Genomic DNA, 18,805 nt, shown 5'->3' on the forward strand with positions numbered 1-18,805 from the left:
ATTTCCTGAAAGCTTTTGGCTTTGTGAGGAAGATCCACAAGAAAAACACGGCAACGGCTGTGTCAGCGGGAACTGCTGAAATTGTTTTCCTTCAGCACCTTATCTGTGGAAACAGAGGTCACGGGTATCATTTACAAAAAGAGACAAAAATAAAAGGTTAAAATATAATTAACTTTTCAAAGATATGCTAGTTTTCTGATATGCTTCAAATTTTTCTAGTCTTGACACATTTCACTGTAAGGAAATAAAATAAAATAAGCTAATAAAACTGTTTTTTTTTTTATCTTCAAAGTCATATGTTTTCAATATATCCTTTAATTTGTCTTCCAATTGTTATTGATAAATGTAACTCTCAAAATGTATGTTTGTATAGAGCAGGAGCAGCTCCCATTGGTCAAATGAAGTACCTCCAATACAGACTCCACAGTGGATTGGTGGGGTGGGGTGTTGATCAGCAAGAAAGAGGGAGGCAAAGACAGTGAAACAACATTTTACAGCCAAAGACAATTACTTCGGGGAATTCTGTTTCAGGCATAGAGATCCTATAACGTAAATTATGGTATTTATAACAGTTCTTTTTTTTGTCATGTTGCTAGGAAATGAACAAGCTCTTAATAAGCAATTGTCTCAGCTCTGAGGGTGTGTGTTTACTATGGGCAAGAATCCAGGGAAATACAACAGACAGAGATCAATATAATACCACCTCTCCTCTCTCACACCAACACAGAAAGTCAAAACACAGAAGAATTCCAATGGAAGTTTTTATTTTAAAAAAATTTGAAGAAATGAACAGAAATAATGCTTAAGTAACAATGCACTGAAAAAAATATTTTTGGCTTTAACAAACTCTACAAAACAAAAATATAGAGGAAAGTTTTCATAAACTGGACATACATACCACTGGCAAATGTGTGGCACATGTAAAAAAAAAAAAAAAAAAAGAATTCTAATATTTACTCTCATATAGATATCTCTATGAAAATCCGTTGTTTCTTCAAACGATCTGTACAAAACTTCTCTCTTCATAAATTACTACTTTTCAATATAACTGAATGACTGTTTAACATGATGGTTAATTAAATTAGCTTTTCTTTCTTTATGCACCCTTCCAACTCTTGACCCAGACGCAGTATGGCACTTGGTTCAGACATTACTAGCAGCATAACCCTCACAAGAATTCAACAGTATTAGTTATCAGTCTCAGGCGTTTCACAGAAATCTCAAGTATAGTCACAATGGCCCTTTACTTTGGTAACTCAACTCAAGCTGACTTCAGAGGAAATGCTGCTGCAAGTCTGTCTGGACTCTGACAAAGCAACAATGATGTTCTCAGGAGCACAGATCCAGGAAATACCACAACTTTCAGCATTTATTTATCTTCAACCACTTTTATTAGCCTCTGGAATCTGGAATTGTGATGAAAGCAGCAGTTCTACTTTTGAAACTATGAAACTGAATATCTGAACACAACTAAAACACGCTCAACGCACAATTTTCCTCTGAATGATTACAATAATACGTCATAAAAAATAAAACAATTATTGTGAAGAAAATCAAAAAGTATTAAAAACAACCTGAAAGGAAACAAGTGTATACTGCCAGCTCCTGAGCATGGCGTTTGGTCTGAAAGGGCGGGCTGGACCTGCTAACCCGGCTCAATACAGAGGAGAAAGTAAACTCTGAGGTAGATAACTGGTCGGTCTGTCTGACCATCAGGCCAGAACATACCATCTATTGGCCAGAACACAGGCTTCTGGAAGACAACTTAATCATAAAGCCTGTTCAAATCTACTATGATAAAAAATTATCAAACTTTAGCAATAACATTCTGTTGCACAATGGCAAAACAAACTATTATTGTATTTTTTGTAATTTCATAGTTTCAAACTGTCTTCTTTCCTGGTTTATTCATTTTATAACATTGCATTTTCCATTTTTCTGTAGTGACGAAATCAGTGTGTGGCACTTGTTGGATCCAAATCGTCCTTCATGCTTGTTTGTGTCCATATTTTCCCATAAAACGTATGACAACTGAATGTACATGTACAAAAAAGGCACATTCTCCAAACTGCAATCTAGTCTGGCAAAAAGTCAATTACATCCTGGTTAGAGAGAGAAATTTAACTATTTCCTCAATTTACTAGCTCACAGTTCTTTGGTGAAGTAAATCATAATTGAAAGTGCCGAGCTTGTTTGTTTCCTATCAAAGAGCTGGGTGCAATAAAATCTACATATTCATCTCAGTTTTTCCCCAACTAAAACTCCATTAAATGTTTGCCGTAAGTTGCACTGGAAGGCTTTGATAAATCGAAGTTTGCCTCTTTACATTTCAACTGAAAGTGAAAAAGAACAACAACATCCCCCAAAAGACACAACCACGCCCTCCCTTATTCCATCCCCACCCCAAGAAGCTCATTTTAGGCTAATCTACAACACCAAGTAATCAAAAAAAGGCAAGATTCAAAATGTGATAATTCAACAGAATTTCTAGCACATTCAAACAACCAGAGACATTTAAGGCCCTGTGATTATACAAACATTACATCCTATTAAAACATAATCAGATTTAGAGGGTAATTTCACTCTAAACATTTTTTTCTCAAAAACTTCTACTTCAGATTCGTTTTCAGAGGGGAAAAGCAAGAACATTTAAGCACAGCAGATTTATTTTGCTATATCCAAAGGAAAAGCCCTATTTCGCTGATTTACAAGGCAATAGCTCTCACCGTGACTTCCTCATTTCTAGCCTAGGAGGTTGCCTATACAGCTACTGTGGTCTAGATGGAAAGATCAATCTAGACCACTAAGATAAATCACTTTACAATAAGAAACATTTAACACGTCACCATAGCAACACTCACACAGCAAGCACAAAACATCATTTTCAAGATAAATAATAAAACTTCCAAAAATTCTATTTCAGTACAAAATAAAGAGGAAAAACTCAATTATAAAAAAATATTAACAAAAGACATCTTTACTATCATGCACCATAAACAACAAGTCACATGATCCTCTATAGGTTCTTGCATCCATGTGACAATTCTTGGTAAAAAATAAATGTTCTTTCCTTAGTAAAATACAACTACTTTTTCTTTTTTTTTTTGTGAATTTGAACCCTTTGATGAAATTAATCACTTATTTGCACCTCATGGGACTTATACCAAAATTGTCTCACTTATTTTTCTTATCACAAACAAAAGTAAATCATTGCAGAATCTGTACAAAATGGGGATAAATCCTTAACGCACAATCCATCACCAGAAGCAGCCATGATTGTTTCAACTGTCATCCCACTCTGTCTTCTGGGCTCCTACCACACCTGAGGACACAACCAAGACAGTCAAATGATTGTACACTCTGGTACTAAAGCCTTGTGCACATTTGCAGTTTGAAGTGACTTAAATCCTATTTGTTTGCATATCCGATTCGAATCTGTTCTTTTTCCTGCAGTCTGAACAGCCAAAAAGCATATTTCAAGCCACATTTCAAACCTTGGTAGGTCATTTGAAATCAGATACAAATCTGATTCCTGGCCATGCGACTTGTGTCTGAACGGTCAAATGTGATGTACTTGCCCAGAAGTAGTTTTTAGACTGTTATTTGGCATATCTTGTTGCTCACTAGCTACTCTGTTGACAGTTTGACAAGATCATGTGGTAGATAACTAGCTTGTTAATTGTTTACAAACAAATTAGTGAACGTGCTAGAGAGCTAAACAGCTACCTAGCTAGCTAGTTGACTGCTGTGGCTAGACAAAAAGGACTCGTTTTGAAAGTTTTATCATCTTTCCTATGAGGCTTTAAAAGTGTCCTTACACTATGATTTTGAACATTCAAAGATCATAAGGTGAATGCACCAATTTGTAAGTCGCTCTGGATAAGAGCGTCTGCTAAATGACTTAAATGTAAAATGTAAATGTAAATGAAACTGGGAAATGTCCATGGCAGGCATTGTTGTTACGTTAGCTTGCTACATAACCTCTTGAGTGATAGGAAGCACGAGCAGCACCACTAATTAGCTTGCACCACTGCGCACACAACAGTCATTACTATGACAACTAGCCATGTCAGCAAATTACTGCTGTCTGAACACACACAAACCCCAATTTGGTCAGTTGTAACTTGCTGTTTGGTCAATCAGAATTTGAAAACTGATCATTAAGCAATAAGGCATGAAGACCCGGGGATTATCGTTGCGAATAACTCCCGACTAAGGGTTGTTCTTAGGCCCAATGTGGAACGAAAGGCCTGGGGAAACAGCCCTTAGGAGGGAGTTATAGGCTAGGACGATTCCCAACATTAAAAAAAGATGAACAATATGCTTTCATTAAAAACTTTATTTTAATGAGTAAATTCATTTTTCTTTCATCCTTCCACCAGGCGATATAGTCTGAGGAAAAGCCAGTTGTTAGTTCTGAGATTGTGAAGTTGCTAGCCAAACAGGCAGGCCATTCATTTTATCCATTCTATCTGCAATGGTTGCTATGCTAGACAAATCATTGGCATGCAGCTACATAGGCTAGCTACTTCTGCTTTGCTAGCTAGCCAACTAAAACTAACTCACAATCACACCAGGCAGCTGAAATGACAGCAGACTATGTGCATTTTTGTTTGTTTTACCTTTATTTCTATTGCCATTTCTATGGATATATCCATTATAATGATCCTGATAAATGAATTCACCTGGCTCAGAGAAGCTGTCAGTCTCTTTTGGACATGTTCATATGGCACAGGGGAGATTGCAACATTGTTGCACAGGTCGGAGAGGCAGGCAGCAAAGTTGAGACAAACCTAATGCTAGGCTTACAAGCATGGGGAAATTTACATTTTTGTCATTTAGCAGACACTCTTTTCCAGAGCAATTTACAGTAAGGAGTGCATAGATTTTTGTACTGGTTCCCCGTGGGAATCAAACCCAAAACCCTGGCGTTGCAAGCGCCATGCTCTACCAACTGAGCCACATGGGACCATAAGGTCTTAATGCCTTTTTCCAGGGGAGATTACGTTTATGAATGGCCTGGCTGGGCTGTGACACAGTGGATGCGCATTGACAATTTACATGGAACTGTTAACAGGTATTACCTGGGGATTGTGGTGAATAACTCCCTGCTATCAACCAATCAGCATCCAGGATCCAAACAATCTATTTCATCCACAACCATATAGGCTAGGCTGAACACCCTGGTCCCAAATGGCACCATATTAGTGGACTTAGTGCACTAAGTCTGACCAGAGTTCTAACTGTACTCGTGCACTATATAGGGAATAGGGTGCCATTTGAGATGCACGGCATGTACGACATAAGAAAAAGATCCCACGCTGACTGTACCTCCGTATTACTTGGTTTGTTGGTAGGTGTAAGGGGAATGATCACCGGATGACTCCACCTGTTGTTGCTGACTGTTGTCCTGGAAGGAAAATTAAGCAGTTTACCATCTATAAATACATGAAGTGTTATCTACATGAATTACCTCTTTTATCTAGCATCTATAAACAACCAAGTTGTAAGTATAGCTAAAATCTTATGGGCCAGTTTCACAGACCTAGTCCAGGACAAAAAATCATTCTTAATCGAGATTCTCCACTGAAATAACTTTTGAGTCCAGAACTAGACCTAATCTGTGTCTGGGAAACTGGCCCTATAGGTACAGCTAAGGTACAGGACAGCATAAAATATGATTCATGAATAGTAAGCTAATCACAAACCTCCACTGGAACATTTGTGGTCTGCATGTGTGTGTACTGGGGAATATAGGCTCCTTGCATAGAGTTGGCAGCCATGTACTGCACAAGGTAGGACAGAACTGTGTTAGCATTAATCCATCTAAAATGCACTATATACAATACAGATTCCGACATCAAATGTACTTCTGGGGCCGTATGTAAGCGTCTCAGAGTAGGAGCACTGGTCTAGAATCAGGTCCGTTATCTTATTTATTATGATCTAAATGGCTAAACTGATCCCAAATCAGCACTCCTACTCTGAGACGCTTGACACATACGGCCTTTGCTCTAATTATACAACACATGAACACAGTTTAGACGTATTTGAACCTGTGACCCCAGATCGCTCACCGTTCCTGTGCTACCCATGGAGAGATGACTCATCTGCTGAGTGAGAGGGCTCATCATGGATGTAGGCTGTAGTGACATAGTATGGTCCATAGAGGGCGATATCACCGCTCCCTGGGACAGAGAGTGTGAGAGGATGAGAGCACGGTAGCAGAGGCACACAGACATTCATGGAACCTATATTTCTTTGTACGTATAACAAATAAATGCTACACACATCCACGAATACCATGCAAGTGAGAGACAGTGGAGTGAGAGACAGTGTAAGAGAGAAAGAAGGACAGACCGGCACGCTAATTCCTATGTAGTGCACTCCTTTTGACCAGAGCCCTATGGAACCTGGTCAAAAGTAGTCCACTGAAAAGGGAATAGGGTGCCATTTGAGACGCAACCATCCTGTTAAGTCTCTGGAACTAGTCAGGGCAAATAGGTGGAGCTGGAGAGCATTGGAATAATACCTAGATTAAACCCTTCCCTTCCTGAATCATGTATCATTCCACAAGGGCATGCCCTCTGTTAGGTTTCAGACCGAGAGAGAGAGAGAGATCAAGTGAGCTCAGTGTGTCAGACTTCATATCCTATATCCACAATACAAGGTAGCTGGCCACACTGACTATAGAAGTCACTGGATGTATCCCAAATGGCACTCCATTCTGTATATAGTGCACAACTTTTGACCAGAGGCATAGGCACTACATAGGAAAGAGGGTGCATTTGGGAAGCAGCCACTGACAATCTTGGGTTATTGTTATTTAGCAAGCTAGAGGCACATGGAAGTACTTGTAAGAAAAACACCCACTGGGAACCACTATTTCCTTGTAAAAGCAGGTACGACTATACGGCACAGGACAACAATTACTCATCTCCCTACCAAATGGAATCAGTCATCAAACACCAGATGTTTGAAGCGCTTCCAACTAGTCCTGTGGTGAGTGGTGAGCATCACCAAGAGAGTCAGGCATCCTGGTTCTAGTATTTCTCTCAACACCGTGGTGCCAGTAAATCCCAGAGTGCCCAGTCACATCCTGTATGTGTGTCCTCACTACCATCCATCTTCATTTTTCACCAGTGGTGAAAAGTACACAATTGTCATACTTGAGTAAAAGTAAAAGATACCTTAACAGAAAATGACTCAAGTAAAAGTGAAAGTCACCCAGTAAAATTCTACTTGAGTAAAAGTCTAAAAGTATTTGGGTTCAAATATACTTAAGTATCAAAAGTAAATGTAATTGCTAAAATAGTAAGTATCATAAGTAAAAGTATAAATCGTTTCAAATTTTTAATATTAAGCAAACCAGACAGCACCATTTTCTTTTGTTACGGATAGCCTGTGGCACACTCCAACACTCAGACATCATTTACAAAAGAAGCATGTGCTTAGTGAGTCCGCCAGATCAGACGCATTAGGGATGACCAGGGATGTTCTCTTGATAAGTCTGTGAATTAGACAATTTTCCTGTCCTGCTAAGTACTTTCGGTGTGTACTTTCGGTGTCAGGGAAAATTTATGGAGTAAAAAGTACATTATTTTCTTTGGGAATGTAGCGAAGTAAAAGTAAAAGTTGTCAAAAATATAAATAGTAAAGTAAAGTACAGATACCCCAAAAAACGACTTAAGTAGTACTTTTACTTAAGTACTTTACAACACTGCTTTTCACCTCCCTAGTTCTCCTCTTTTCTAAACATAGAGCAAAGGGAACACCTGCAAACAGCTGATCTACACCTGCCCAGAGTAAGAAAGAACAGAAGAGAGAGGAGAGAAGGGAAGGAGAGAAGGAGAGGAAAAGCAAGACATTCCAACAAGAGGAGAGAAGAAAAGAGAAAGGAGAAACATTACATTCCAAGGTGAGGGAAGAAAACAAGGATAGGAGATGATGAGAAAATAAGCAGGGGCGTGACAGAGAGGGTCAAGAAAGGTTGTTTATTTGGGCTTACTGGGTGCTGCATGATGTAGGGCTGGTGAGTAACCCAGGAGGGATTCTGTACCTGGAACATCACACATACACTCTGTAAACACACTGGCACAGCACAGGGCACAGGGCAGGCACAGGGAGAGAGCTATTTCAGGAGCTCACGTGCCTCTGTTTGGCTCAGCACTATAGAATGCGTCCCAAATGGCACCCTATTCCCAATAAAGTGCACTAATTGTGCAGTACTTTTGACCAGATCTCTATAGGTCATGGTCAAAATTAGTGCACTAGGGGATAAGGTGCCATGTGGATCACAATCCAGGGAGTAAGGCCATAGTGACCTCTCACAGCCCCAGCCGTCTAAGGAGAGCCCTCTGAGGTAAGTGTCATAAAAGGTTAATACATACATATAGACCTGGTCAATTACAGAAAGTGTGTATTATGTCTGTGTAGAATAGTGATGCTACTCAAAGTCATGCAAACCCATCCATCCATATCAATTGAATGAGGTAGATGCCAACCTGGTACGTGGAGATAGGTGAGAGATATGGAGACATGGACGTTTGAGCAATCATCCTGTTTCCGATGCTGTATGGAGACGCATAAAATCTGTAGAGGGAAATTCAAACGTTTCTAAAGTCCTACACACCACAAAATGATAAGACTTTGATTTGATTGATTCCTTACTCACAGTTTACGACAACAACAACAAAAATGCTGAATTGACATAATGAAAAAATGGCAATGTGAACACAGTGGATTTGTTGCGGTGGCTCTTACCCGTTTTGCATAGCCGCTGTGGTGTCGTACGTGAGGGTCATTCCAGCCTGGGGACATAGAAAAGAACAAGAGAGCTAAAATGAGACAAGATAACGCATACCCTGAGGCAACCCACACACACAGTCACATTAGCCTTAAACAAATCTCCCCTTGACACCTGTGGAGACTGATTACTGTACGTACACCTCATAACTCCGTCAAAGAGTTCTAGATATACGATTTAACCTTGCCGTCTGTTTATTAAAACTGGAACTAGACTGATTTTTACACATCTAAACACCATTCTTATAGATGTGCTCTTCCCGTGTGCAGCAACCCCACTCCATCTAACATGCGTGCTGAAACGAAAGGGCAGCAGCACTCACCAGTCTAGCATCGCCGTCTCTAGCCCACGCACGGCTATTCTGCAAAAATGTATACTGGCTTTGCCTCTTTTTCTGCCCGCCGTCAGCAAACTTACACAGTAAGGGCTCCGGTGGCACTGGAGAGAAAGAAAGAGAGAGAGAGAGAGACAAAGGAAGAGAGGGGCTTCACAATCACACAAACACTACTACAGTATGCATGGTGCGGTCTGAATCACTTACGGGGGAGGCAGGTAGCCCAGCGGTTAAGAGCGTTGGCCCAGTAACCAAAAATTCACTGGTTCGAATCCCTGAGTAAACTAGGTGGAAAAACTGTTGATGTGCCCTTAAGCAAGGCACTTAACCCCAAATGCTACTGTAAGTCGCTCTGGATAAGAGCGTCTGCTAAATGACTCAAATGTAAATGTTACTATACAGTCATTCATGGAAGCTGAGTGTTTTTTAGCCCGGCTGAGAAACACAGACATCTCATTTGTCAGCTGGGGCCCTGTAATCCCTGTCCTTTCCTAAAGGCGGCAGGGCCAGTGGACACTATTTCAGTCGATTAATCCAATTAAATAGCTTAAACTGGCAAATAAGGCAGCGCTCCAGCCACAGAAGGCCGCTCTTCACTCTGCCTCTTAGTAGAGCGTCCATGGCACCTGATTCACTAGGGCCCTGGTCAACAGTAGTGCACTATATAAGGAAAAGGATGCCATTTTTGGACACCTGAAGGGACCACAGATCCGCTGCTTGACCACTCACTGTATTGGTTCACATCCCAATGAACCAATAGGCAATCCACCTTTTACTGTCATTTGAAGCTGTTTAATAAAAGAGCGAACCCTTGAGAGCCAGGGTGACAGGGTGAACAATTATTGGTTCTTAGAAATCAGTCCCTTACCAGTAACTCCAGGTGGTGTCTTAATAAACTTCCCGTTGAAGTGAGAGATAACGGAATCACATTTCTCTGTCGACTCCATCCTGAAATATGCAGGAGACGAGAAGTTACACTGCAGAATCGCATGGTGGCATCCTACAGTGCTTTATGCTTTAGACTGAATATAAATGCAGACCTTCCAATAAATGCTTTTTTAATGGGTCAATATCCTGGGCTTTAATCTTGGTTGCAGGTCCTAGAGTGCACTTGAGGTTCATATATATTCATATATAAATGTAATGTAGTAAATATATCTCTGCTCTGGATCATTGGTAACATGCATGCAGGCAGGGACTTGACCACACACCCTCTCATAGACAGACAGACATTCCTATGAAGCAAAGATAGTGTTTCTGCTTTGTGAATCAAGGACCTGGCCTCCCTTTCAGGTTAGTCAGTCAAGTGCCCTGTTATGTGAGCGTGAAAGGAGGAGGCCCACATTAACACTATAATTACACCATCCCAGTCATAATGAAACTGATCTTCAACTGGCACTTCAAAACATTAACTCTTCATTGTCCATTAAAATCCACGGCTAACCACAGTGTGTTCACTCATCCTCTCTGGGGAAAAGTGGAAATACAATAACTCCTGGGCTATAATGGCCTATAATCAAGCAATGTAGTTGTGCATTTTTATGACGTGATAATACATTTTTAGTCTGATCTGTTTGTGCTCTTGTAAACTCTGTTGCTATCCATGCCAAGCCAAACATTGGTTTTGCACGACAGTGAATGACAAGGAGTTGGCGTGATAGCACAAATGGACCGGCACTTAGGCTATCAATTTCAGTCACGTGAATAAAAACACCATTCAGGAATGTTGGGTTGTGGCTCCTGTTCATTCTACTACTAGTGGCTGACCTTGCAAAGCCCACTCCTCTACTGGTTCCATTGGAGTCCCTCAGTATTCGGGTAGAGATGACCTGGCCAAAGGGCTTGAGCATGGTCTCAAGCTCCTGCTCGTCCATTGATAGCGGCAGGTTGGAGATATACAGGTTGGTTGGGTCTTGTTCTTGTTGCTGCATGGTGATAAAAGACAGGAAGCATTGACGTGTTAATGGCACTTAAGAACAACCTTGACACACCTGGAAAAAAGATCTCAAACATTTCAACTCCGTCTCTTTATTGGCATCAATTTCAGTTTCAGGCACGGCAGTCATATCCCTTGAATAATTCCTACTCTCTGTCTGTGTCCCAAAATGCCCTCTATTCCCTATATAGGGCACTACGTTTGTCCAGAGCCCTTGACCAGGGCCCAGTGGTGCACTGTATAGGGAAGAGAGTGCCATTTGGGACACCCTGAGACCTCTTAGACTACCGTGATGGGGTTAACCCTGGCCATGATGCCTCTCTCGACATCCGCTGTCTTTGTCTGCCTGGGTTTTTAGCTAATAAAGGGTCACCATGAATAGTGATTTGCATGCAGCACACGGCTGGTTGAGACCCACATCAGCTGATTTCTTCCTGTTTTTCAATAGCATCAGCAGAAACATAAGACACGGCTACGGGTCCCCGGGGAGCAGCCGCTCACCATTAATATTCATCAGCGTCCTGCCGCATTCAGAGCCCAGCCTAACACACTCGATTGGATTACTAAGTTAATACGCTGACAGAGAAATCTACATCCAACTATTAGGAACAATGAATTGGCACCACACAGAACAGCAGAGCAAAGCACCCAGTGGAGGTGTTCAATCAGAGGGATTGGTGAGGAGTTGAGGGAGGGATGGATGGAGGAAGGGAGGAGTGTGTTTCAGCACTCAGCAGCAAAAGGGTGTGTGTGTGTGTGTGTGTTCTGCTCTAATAACTGTAAAAAGCTCTCTAGAATGGAAAGAGGGGGTGGCCATGAGCAACAATCCTCCCTGCTCACCACGCGCACGCGCACACGCACACGCACACTAATTATATTCAAGGGCAAAAAGACTGCCGTACCATTTTATCCTTTATGGCTTACCTAAAGGGTAATGGTAAAGCCTTCATCCAGTTAAATGGCCTTTAAAACATTTATATTGAATAGGCCACAGATATCCATTCAGGATAACAGGCTGCCTACACAGGAAGTATGGAATAGACGATATACGGAAAATCAAACTAACTTAGTCAACACACAACCTGTATTCCACAGAGAATTCCACTAGTAATGTATTCAGTGGCTCAAAGGGAGGAATGAGTGTAGGATAATTACCACATGGTTTACCCGTGAGTCATCCCGAATGGGAGTTCTCTTAGTATAAGCCCCGACTCAACTCCTAACTCCGCCATCATCTGACAGAAATTAGAGACAAAAAAGCCTTTCTGTGCGTGTGAAGCGGCTCTTAAAATGCAGGGACCGAAATTTGGCAGCAAAATAAGACATCTGTTTGTGCAGCAGTGAATGGGGTCACCAGCAAAACAAGTAATGTGACTAAGGCGTGCTCATTGAGGGTTATGTCTAGAAGGGATACAGATTTTGTCAAAATGTACTTTTTGGAGCAGGTTGAGGAGAACTTACGGAGCAGGTTAAAAGGGCCAGTGGCGGCTGAGGGGAGGAGGAGGGGAGGGGTGGCCTGGCAATTTCTTGTCTAGCCGGAGAGGGAGTCCCTCCAATTCTGTGCTTAAGCCACAGGTTTATTATTACGATCATCTGTTCATGTCCAAAATAAGTGGGAAAGTAGACCTCACTCATCTGTCATTACTAGGGGATGTTCACTTCATCCTAAACAAGTTTATCCACTTACAATATTATGATACAGACACATTGTATCATTATTATGTTATATTGGACTCCTTCTGTAACATGTTAGAGAGGGAGAATAGAAGTATGCAATCCATCTATGAAAAGGAACATATCTAGGTGGAAATACCATTAGGAGAACATTTTCAACAGGAAACCCTCATCTGCTGACTTCCCACCCACCTGCCTTTGAAATAATAATGAGTGAATGCCTATTAAATGTTGCCCGGGCAGAAAGAAAATACCTTTGTTTGGGGAGTTCATTAAGCCCAAGCAAGCCCTGGTAATAATGAGAAAAAGTTAACAGAAAAGGCTCCGACTTTTAAATGGCCTTTACCTTGAACAATGCCTAGATTAAATGTAGGCATTCCTCACAAAACGGCTTTATTTTAATGAAAAGTTAAATAGGTGCACAGAGGCATGTCAAAAAGCAGAGGATTTTGAGGATTCCTGTTTAGGCTTTGCGGGCCTGATTTCCACAACTATAACTGGCTCGGTTGTCATGGCAATCTCCAAACGATTTACATCCCTTTCTTCTGTCCAAGATTGTAAACTACCTTGTTCAAAGTTATTACAGCCCCTGCTGGCCCTTTGAAGACCAACCATGTGAATTCTCTGCCCAATTGACTCCCACCAGAAACTGGCCTCAAAACTGCTCCAGTAATGCTTTACCCAGCTCAGTCTGCCTGACACATAGGACTTTCAAAGGACATTCTATACCAGAACAAACTAGCTACACGTACGCTGTTCATAACCCTTTCATTACAGTCGGTCTAGTAAGTCAGGCCTTTTTAAAGTGACACAAGCTGGTGTGACTTCAGTGAGTAATGCTGCAGCAAGCTAGATCGGTTACACGCAGAATGCAAGGCTCATGACTCATGCTTCTCAAACTAATATCCCTCTTCACCACTTAGTCTTATTCAAAGTTTCACATTACTTTCATCCTCTTTTGCCTCCAAATTTCCACAGCAATGCTTCCAGGAAGCTTGAGAAAAAACCTAATGGCTCATCTAATTTATACACTTTACTTTATTACACTGTAAACATATACTGTATGTTTATACAAGCACATGTGAATCATTTTCCAGTAATCTTAGAACTAAGATTCTGTGAGACAAGAAAATTCGGCATTGTGTCAAAAAGCAGCCTTCACCTGTCCTGCCTAAAGCCAAGGGGATCAAACTTGTCTCAGTGCCAGTCTGCACTGAACCCATTACGACTTTCCAGACCTGGAACACCGTTCATTGACCGTTACATCTTCTTTGGATGTGGAGCGAGGAAACAGGAAAATATACTGTATTTCCCAACAATTTGTCCCTTGGTTGGTTGTGCTCGCAAAGCCCAGTTGGCCGGAGCCAGGTTTGGAAATGCCTACCGGGGAACAGTGGGTTAACTGCCTTGTTCAGGGGCAGAACGCTAGTTTTTTTTTACCTTGTCAGCTCGGGAATTCGATCCAGCAACCTTTCGGTTACGGTCCCAATGCTCTAACCACTAGGCTACCTGCCGCCCCAAGGCTAGTGAAAAAGGCTAGTGTAGGCTAGTGTAAATGAGCCCTTTGAACAGACAAGACGAGCCTCCTTTAGAAAGGACACACTGGATGTGTCCCAAATGGCACACTATTCCCGATATAGTGCACAACTTTTGACCAGGGCCCTAGTGCACTAAATAGGGAATAGGCTGTCATTTAGGACACCGCCTGCCCTATAAGCCTCCTTTAGAAAGGACACACTGAGTCCTCTCTGCTCCTGCTGAGGCTTAGACACACATGTCCCCAGGGGGAATTCCTTCTCCGGCACGTCACCTTGTTGTCATCGCAGAGTATCACCAGCCTGTTCTCTCCACCCAACAGTCTGCCTGTCGGCGCCACTCACCCCTGGTGCCCCTCCAAAGTGTGTGACAGGATGCCTTTAGGAACTGTCACACACACCACCACCACACACGCACACAAGCGAACGCAAGAGCACACACACACACACACAAATGGTTGAGCACACACACACACAAAGGCCGGAACACACACATGAACGCAAGAGCAATAACACAAGCAAGCACACACACACACANGCTGAGTGAGAGGGCTCATCATGGATGTAGGCTGTAGTGACATAGTATGGTCCATAGAGGGCGATATCACCGCTCCCTGGGACAGAGAGTGTGAGAGGATGAGAGCACGGTAGCAGAGGCACACAGACATTCATGGAACCTATATTTCTTTGTACGTATAACAAATAAATGCTACACACATCCACGAATACCATGCAAGTGAGAGACAGTGGAGTGAGAGACAGTGTAAGAGAGAAAGAAGGACAGACCGGCACGCTAATTCCTATGTAGTGCACTCCTTTTGACCAGAGCCCTATGGAACCTGGTCAAAAGTAGTCCACTGAAAAGGGAATAGGGTGCCATTTGAGACGCAACCATCCTGTTAAGTCTCTGGAACTAGTCAGGGCAAATAGGTGGAGCTGGAGAGCATTGGAATAATACCTAGATTAAACCCTTCCCTTCCTGAATCATGTATCATTCCACAAGGGCATGCCCTCTGTTAGGTTTCAGACCGAGAGAGAGAGAGAGATCAAGTGAGCTCAGTGTGTCAGACTTCATATCCTATATCCACAATACAAGGTAGCTGGCCACACTGACTATAGAAGTCACTGGATGTATCCCAAATGGCACTCCATTCTGTATATAGTGCACAACTTTTGACCAGAGGCATAGGCACTACATAGGAAAGAGGGTGCATTTGGGAAGCAGCCACTGACAATCTTGGGTTATTGTTATTTAGCAAGCTAGAGGCACATGGAAGTACTTGTAAGAAAAACACCCACTGGGAACCACTATTTCCTTGTAAAAGCAGGTACGACTATACGGCACAGGACAACAATTACTCATCTCCCTACCAAATGGAATCAGTCATCAAACACCAGATGTTTGAAGCGCTTCCAACTAGTCCTGTGGTGAGTGGTGAGCATCACCAAGAGAGTCAGGCATCCTGGTTCTAGTATTTCTCTCAACACCGTGGTGCCAGTAAATCCCAGAGTGCCCAGTCACATCCTGTATGTGTGTCCTCACTACCATCCATCTTCATTTTTCACCAGTGGTGAAAAGTACACAATTGTCATACTTGAGTAAAAGTAAAAGATACCTTAACAGAAAATGACTCAAGTAAAAGTGAAAGTCACCCAGTAAAATTCTACTTGAGTAAAAGTCTAAAAGTATTTGGGTTCAAATATACTTAAGTATCAAAAGTAAATGTAATTGCTAAAATAGTAAGTATCATAAGTAAAAGTATAAATCGTTTCAAATTTTTAATATTAAGCAAACCAGACAGCACCATTTTCTTTTGTTACGGATAGCCTGTGGCACACTCCAACACTCAGACATCATTTACAAAAGAAGCATGTGCTTAGTGAGTCCGCCAGATCAGACGCATTAGGGATGACCAGGGATGTTCTCTTGATAAGTCTGTGAATTAGACAATTTTCCTGTCCTGCTAAGTACTTTCGGTGTGTACTTTCGGTGTCAGGGAAAATTTATGGAGTAAAAAGTACATTATTTTCTTTGGGAATGTAGCGAAGTAAAAGTAAAAGTTGTCAAAAATATAAATAGTAAAGTAAAGTACAGATACCCCAAAAAACGACTTAAGTAGTACTTTTACTTAAGTACTTTACAACACTGCTTTTCACCTCCCTAGTTCTCCTCTTTTCTAAACATAGAGCAAAGGGAACACCTGCAAACAGCTGATCTACACCTGCCCAGAGTAAGAAAGAACAGAAGAGAGAGGAGAGAAGGGAAGGAGAGAAGGAGAGGAAAAGCAAGACATTCCAACAAGAGGAGAGAAGAAAAGAGAAAGGAGAAACATTACATTCCAAGGTGAGGGAAGAAAACAAGGATAGGAGATGATGAGAAAATAAGCAGGGGCGTGACAGAGAGGGTCAAGAAAGGTTGTTTATTTGGGCTTACTGGGTGCTGCATGATGTAGGGCTGGTGAGTAACCCAGGAGGGATTCTGTACCTGGAACATCACACATACACTCTGTAAACACACTGGCACAGCACAGGGCACAGGGCAGGCACAGGGAGAGAGCTATTTCAGGAGCTCACGTGCCTCTGTTTGGCTCAGCACTATAGAATGCGTCCCAAATGGCACCCTATTCCCAATAAAGTGCACTAATTGTGCAGTACTTTTGACCAGATCTCTATAGGTCATGGTCAAAATTAGTGCACTAGGGGATAAGGTGCCATGTGGATCACAATCCAGGGAGTAAGGCCATAGTGACCTCTCACAGCCCCAGCCGTCTAAGGAGAGCCCTCTGAGGTAAGTGTCATAAAAGGTTAATACATACATATAGACCTGGTCAATTACAGAAAGTGTGTATTATGTCTGTGTAGAATAGTGATGCTACTCAAAGTCATGCAAACCCATCCATCCATATCAATTGAATGAGGTAGATGCCAACCTGGTACGTGGAGATAGGTGAGAGATATGGAGACATGGACGTTTGAGCAATCATCCTGTTTCCGATGCTGTATGGAGACGCATAAAATCTGTAGAGGGAAATTCAAACGTTTCTAAAGTCCTACACACCACAAAATGATAAGACTTTGATTTGATTGATTCCTTACTCACAGTTTACGACAACAACAACAAAAATGCTGAATTGACATAATGAAAAAATGGCAATGTGAACACAGTGGATTTGTTGCGGTGGCTCTTACCCGTTTTGCATAGCCGCTGTGGTGTCGTACGTGAGGGTCATTCCAGCCTGGGGACATAGAAAAGAACAAGAGAGCTAAAATGAGACAAGATAACGCATACCCTGAGGCAACCCACACACACAGTCACATTAGCCTTAAACAAATCTCCCCTTGACACCTGTGGAGACTGATTACTGTACGTACACCTCATAACTCCGTCAAAGAGTTCTAGATATACGATTTAACCTTGCCGTCTGTTTATTAAAACTGGAACTAGACTGATTTTTACACATCTAAACACCATTCTTATAGATGTGCTCTTCCCGTGTGCAGCAACCCCACTCCATCTAACATGCGTGCTGAAACGAAAGGGCAGCAGCACTCACCAGTCTAGCATCGCCGTCTCTAGCCCACGCACGGCTATTCTGCAAAAATGTATACTGGCTTTGCCTCTTTTTCTGCCCGCCGTCAGCAAACTTACACAGTAAGGGCTCCGGTGGCACTGGAGAGAAAGAAAGAGAGAGAGAGAGAGACAAAGGAAGAGAGGGGCTTCACAATCACACAAACACTACTACAGTATGCATGGTGCGGTCTGAATCACTTACGGGGGAGGCAGGTAGCCCAGCGGTTAAGAGCGTTGGCCCAGTAACCAAAAATTCACTGGTTCGAATCCCTGAGTAAACTAGGTGGAAAAACTGTTGATGTGCCCTTAAGCAAGGCACTTAACCCCAAATGCTACTGTAAGTCGCTCTGGATAAGAGCGTCTGCTAAATGACTCAAATGTAAATGTTACTATACAGTCATTCATGGAAGCTGAGTGTTTTTTAGCCCGGCTGAGAAACACAGACATCTCATTTGTCAGCTGGGGCCCTGTAATCCCTGTCCTTTCCTAAAGGCGGCAGGGCCAGTGGACACTATTTCAGTCGATTAATCCAATTAAATAGCTTAAACTGGCAAATAAGGCAGCGCTCCAGCCACAGAAGGCCGCTCTTCACTCTGCCTCTTAGTAGAGCGTCCATGGCACCTGATTCACTAGGGCCCTGGTCAACAGTAGTGCACTATATAAGGAAAAGGATGCCATTTTTGGACACCTGAAGGGACCACAGATCCGCTGCTTGACCACTCACTGTATTGGTTCACATCCCAATGAACCAATAGGCAATCCACCTTTTACTGTCATTTGAAGCTGTTTAATAAAAGAGCGAACCCTTGAGAGCCAGGGTGACAGGGTGAACAATTATTGGTTCTTAGAAATCAGTCCCTTACCAGTAACTCCAGGTGGTGTCTTAATAAACTTCCCGTTGAAGTGAGAGATAACGGAATCACATTTCTCTGTCGACTCCATCCTGAAA

The 18,805-nt window shown here is 42.2% G+C and overlaps 2 protein-coding genes across 3 annotated transcripts in view; both read right to left on the minus strand.

The window, feature by feature from the left end:
- Nucleotides 1-747: 747 nt before the first annotated feature.
- Nucleotides 748-11,390, minus strand: LOC111974634 (RNA-binding motif, single-stranded-interacting protein 1-like). Of its 2 annotated transcripts, none has more exons than XM_024002528.3 (10): nt 10,908-11,390; nt 10,009-10,088; nt 9,129-9,244; nt 8,764-8,810; nt 8,505-8,592; nt 8,009-8,059; nt 6,078-6,143; nt 5,709-5,786; nt 5,332-5,410; nt 748-3,322 (listed from the first exon to the last, which is right to left on the minus strand). In XM_024002528.3, exons 1-9 carry the CDS (start codon nt 11,069-11,071, stop codon nt 5,339-5,341), a joined length of 762 nt encoding a protein of 253 aa, XP_023858296.1. In that variant the 5' UTR covers nt 11,072-11,390; the 3' UTR covers nt 748-3,322; nt 5,332-5,338. The 2 variants fall into 2 exon arrangements, with proteins under 2 accessions (XP_023858296.1, XP_023858288.1); XM_024002520.3 differs by having other exon boundaries at nt 6,078-6,188.
- A 2,446-nt stretch (nt 11,391-13,836) lies between these two features.
- LOC111972725 (RNA-binding motif, single-stranded-interacting protein 1) overlaps nt 13,837-18,805 on the minus strand; it is a 43,343-nt gene continuing 38,374 nt past the window's right edge. The window contains exons 6-12 of the mRNA XM_070449337.1: nt 18,720-18,799; nt 17,840-17,955; nt 17,475-17,521; nt 17,216-17,303; nt 16,720-16,770; nt 14,822-14,899; nt 13,837-13,866 (exon numbers count right to left, since the gene is read on the minus strand). Of these exons, the coding sequence (XP_070305438.1) occupies nt 13,837-13,866; nt 14,822-14,899; nt 16,720-16,770; nt 17,216-17,303; nt 17,475-17,521; nt 17,840-17,955; nt 18,720-18,799 (490 nt within the window). The remainder of the gene's footprint in view (nt 13,867-14,821; nt 14,900-16,719; nt 16,771-17,215; nt 17,304-17,474; nt 17,522-17,839; nt 17,956-18,719; nt 18,800-18,805) is intronic.

Source organism: Salvelinus sp. IW2-2015, linkage group LG2 (assembly GCF_002910315.2).
Source record: "Salvelinus sp. IW2-2015 linkage group LG2, ASM291031v2, whole genome shotgun sequence".
Taxonomy (NCBI): Eukaryota; Metazoa; Chordata; class Actinopteri; order Salmoniformes; family Salmonidae; genus Salvelinus; species Salvelinus sp. IW2-2015.

What these genes read in the sequence shown, in the direction of transcription:
- LOC111974634 (XM_024002520.3), bottom strand. Translation starts at nt 11,071, where the DNA reads ATGCAGCAACAAGAACAAGACCCAACCAACCTGTATATCTCCAACCTG. An exon ending in CCTACATCATGCAGCACCCA is followed by an intron (nt 6,189 to 8,008) that starts GTAAGCCCAAAT and finishes TCTCTGTCCCAG; the next exon opens with GGAGCGGTGATATCGCCCTC. An exon ending in CCACAAATGTTCCAGTGGAG is followed by an intron (nt 5,411 to 5,708) that starts GTTTGTGATTAG and finishes TTTTCCTTCCAG; the next exon opens with GACAACAGTCAGCAACAACA.